This window comes from Notolepis coatsorum (assembly GCF_963971535.1).
Source record: "Notolepis coatsorum genome assembly, chromosome: 4".
In the NCBI taxonomy this organism is placed as follows: domain Eukaryota; kingdom Metazoa; phylum Chordata; class Actinopteri; order Aulopiformes; family Paralepididae; genus Notolepis; species Notolepis coatsorum.
In genome coordinates this window covers 175,345,204-175,348,730 of record NC_140168.1, presented here as the reverse complement: position 1 = coordinate 175,348,730, position 3,527 = coordinate 175,345,204, and the positions used below count along the sequence as shown (strand labels likewise).

The 3,527-nt window shown below is 43.3% G+C and overlaps 1 protein-coding gene across 1 annotated transcript in view; it reads right to left on the bottom strand.

Moving 5' to 3' along the window:
- LOC311227393 (actin-related protein 2) overlaps positions 1–2,267 on the bottom strand; it is an 18,608-nt gene extending 16,341 nt beyond the window's left edge. Inside the window, 2 exon segments of the mRNA XM_084313017.1 lie at positions 772–882; positions 2,096–2,267. Coding sequence (XP_084169143.1) covers positions 772–882; positions 2,096–2,143 — 159 coding nt within the window. The 5' untranslated portion in view covers positions 2,144–2,267.
- Between the last annotated feature and the right edge of the window lie 1,260 nt (positions 2,268–3,527).

The window sequence follows — 3,527 nt, the reverse complement described above, 5'->3', positions numbered from 1 at the left end:
AAGATTAGGGGTAGGTCACCGAGGACCTGTATTTCTACTTGTTTGTTTAAAGCCCGTTTATTTTGTAGTAATGAACTCGACTTTAACACTCAAACTCGACTCTAACACTGGGGACTCGAGACTCGACTTGCAATAACAATTGCTCAGTTAGAGAGCTCATCCAGAGTGGGAAAATATCCCAAACATAAAGAATGAAACCTCCCTCTCAGGATTCACACACTCATCCTGACGTACTTCAACGATGCATCTTTATTCCAGTCGTTTCACACAGTGAAAGAAGAACCGTGCGTTTATTTCTCTAAACAAATTAAATTATTATGTTGCCCTTAGAGTCTGTATCAGCGATGAAAGAGTGGTATTGGCAGTTTGGAGCAGTGGTGTGTGTGTGTGTGTGTGTGTGTGTGTGTGTGTGTGTGTGTGTGTGTGTGTGTGTGTGTGTGTGTGTGTGTGTGTGTGTGTGTGTGTGTGTGTGTGTGTGTGTGTGTGTGTGTGTGTGTGTGTGTGTGTGTGTGTGTGTGTGTGTGTGTGTGTGTGTGTGCGTGCGTGCGTGCGTGCGTGCGTGCGTGCGTGCGTGCGTGCGTGCGTGCGTGCGTGCGTGCGTGCGTGCGTGCGTGCGTGCGTGCGTGCGTGCGTGCGTGCGTGCGTGCGTGCGTGCGTGCGTGCGTGCGTGCGTGCGTGCGTGCGTGCGTGCGTGCGTGCGTGCGTGCGTGCGTGTGTTATAACTTCCATTCTACAATTCTCGCAACCCTCCTCGGAGCAAATTCATCTCACCTTTATCTCAATGTTGCCAACTTTGGTCGTGGATCTAATGAGCGGTCGGCCCACCATGGCAGGGAAAATGTGCTCTGGGAAGTTGGAGCCGGCGAAACCACACTTGACAAACTGGAGAATGACATGAGAAAGAATGAATGAATGAATAAATGAACGAATGAATGAATGAACGAATGAATGAACGAATGAATGAATGAATGAATGAATGAATGAATGAATGAATGAATGAATGAATGAATGAATGAATGAATGAATGAATGAATGAATGAATGGAAGATGTTACGGGAATAGCTCAGGTGTGAGATAGAGCCTTTTTGCATGTGTTACAATGAGACTGAAATTGAGAGCGTAGTTTCACTATACTATCAAATATTTTCAGCTCATGTTGTGCAGTTGTTTAGAATTGTTTTGATGTCACGTTGTACATATTCAACTGATGCTTGTCTATTTACCTACTTTCACTCCTTTCCACATGCAAAAGTCTCACTTATTTCACGAGGGCATGTAAAATACAGAAACAATCACATGGCCCTTTTAAAATACCACGTTGTTGTCATCGGGTTATGTATAAAAGCGGATATCTTCGCCTTTCATGACTAACCTTGCAATGTCTCAACTTGTCTGTCTGACTATGGACACATTCTGTAGCCTGGAGGTGCAAAGACATTCCTAGCAGAGGCCACACAAGTAAAGACAAAGCCGATTACAATCGTCTGGGGACTGCGTGACTGCAGGCGTCATATATGTCCCATACTACTGCAGACTGACCTGCCTGAGTGGCTTATAATGATGCTGTGTGGAGTTATGAGATCATTCTGGACCCAATACACCGGACTTTCTCTCCGTACTTTTTGTCCAATCACAGTTCACCTCGAAGCATCACAACCATGTATGGCAGGCGTTGCACACGGGAGGCGGAATGGCAAGTCCAGACAGATGTGAGTCTGCAATCTGCACACAGGCCCACACCCTGGGCTTATTCCACTGTTCTAAACCGGCTACCACAACATCAACCTTGAGCCAAGCTGCTCTCCAACACTGAAAAGGTAATGATAATAAAGCATGTGTATGTATTATACCCCTCCCTCACACATACCACAGCTGTCAAATCAATGTAGCCTCTAGATGAGCTGAACAATGTGTTATAAAACAGGCTACTGTATGAGCTACTCTAGGAGTGATTGCATAAGATGGTAGTGGTAATGTGACTTTCATAATATAAAACATCCCTTGGAAAATGTATCTACAGAAGTCAGTATGTAGGCCTACTTTATAAATACATGAATACAATTAAAACAAAATATTCTTCTTTGGCAAGACTTACCCCAGTTCCATTGTCACAGACAACTACCTTCCTTCCCTCACTGTCCATGGTTACAAACACCTCAGCCTCGGGACAGAAGTTCAGCTAATGCTGATGAAAATGTGCTCCAATAAGTTGCACGCAAAGAATGCAGTCAACAAACTTGACACGGAGGAATGTTCCCTGCTGCTACCTCCGGAGTGGGCGTGGTTACAGAAGAGCAGCACTGTACACAAAGAGGACGCCTCCTTGTTACACAAAGGGGAGGGGGATGCGCGTCTCTACAATTCGTAGCCGCATTTCTGCAGACCCCTCTCTGATTGGTTGAACTCCATTTTTGCAGACCCCTCCCATTTCTGCAGACCCCTCTCTGATTGGTTGAGCGAAGCCCCTCTCTGATTGGCCCCCCGCATGAGCCGAGACAGGCTCCTCTAGCCAGGAGTCGAAACTCCGTTAACTCCAGAGAGAGAGGCTGAACGCAATTTATACGCATGGAAGTATTGATTACGCCATAACGAATCATTAAAAAAATATACCGTTAACTGGAATATGTTGTGTGTGCCTTTACACATGTTGGATAGGATTATGTAATTGGTTTGTATAGCGTCGCGTATAACGTTATTTCGCGTGACTTCACGGTTTATTCACATTTCACAACATAGCCAGCGTTCAACTTGTTTACACTCCCCACTTACTGTACAATGTAACATTTAGATTAACCCAGTTGTCTATCTGTATGTCATATGTTACGATGAATTGAAAATGGGGGACCCTGATGTAAACAAGACGAAAGTCTTTCTCTGGGGTCTGCATTCCCTTAACAATTGTATGTATTGAGCTGTACTGTGTACTGTACCCATTCTGCAATCTGTTAATAAAGTTTTCAATCAATCAATAACTAGACAGTTACAATATAACATTTAGATTAATTAACCCAGTTAATGCCTTAAGAGAGAGAGGCTGGTGGTCAAGTCAAGTCAAGAGTTATTTGTCACAAGTTGTTTATTAGCCTAGACATTTTCAATTCATCATCTTGTTTACATCAGGGTCCCCCATGTTCAATTCATGATAACATATATGACATACAGGTAGACAGATGGACAGTACTGCTACATTTAGACATTTATGACATACCAGATTTTGAACTTGTGGTAGGCCTAGACATTTTCAATTCATCGTCTTGTTTACATCAGGGTCCCCCATGTTCAATTCATGATAACATATATGACATACAGGTAGACAGATGGACAGTACTGCTACATTTAGACATTTATGACATACCAGATTTTGAACTTGTGGTAGGCCTAGACATTTTCAATTCATCGTCTTGTTTACATCAGGGTCCCCCATGTTCAATTCATGATAACATATATGACATACAGGTAGACAGATAGACAGTACTGCTACATCTAGACATTTATGACATACCAGATTTACAAATACAGTACTGTTT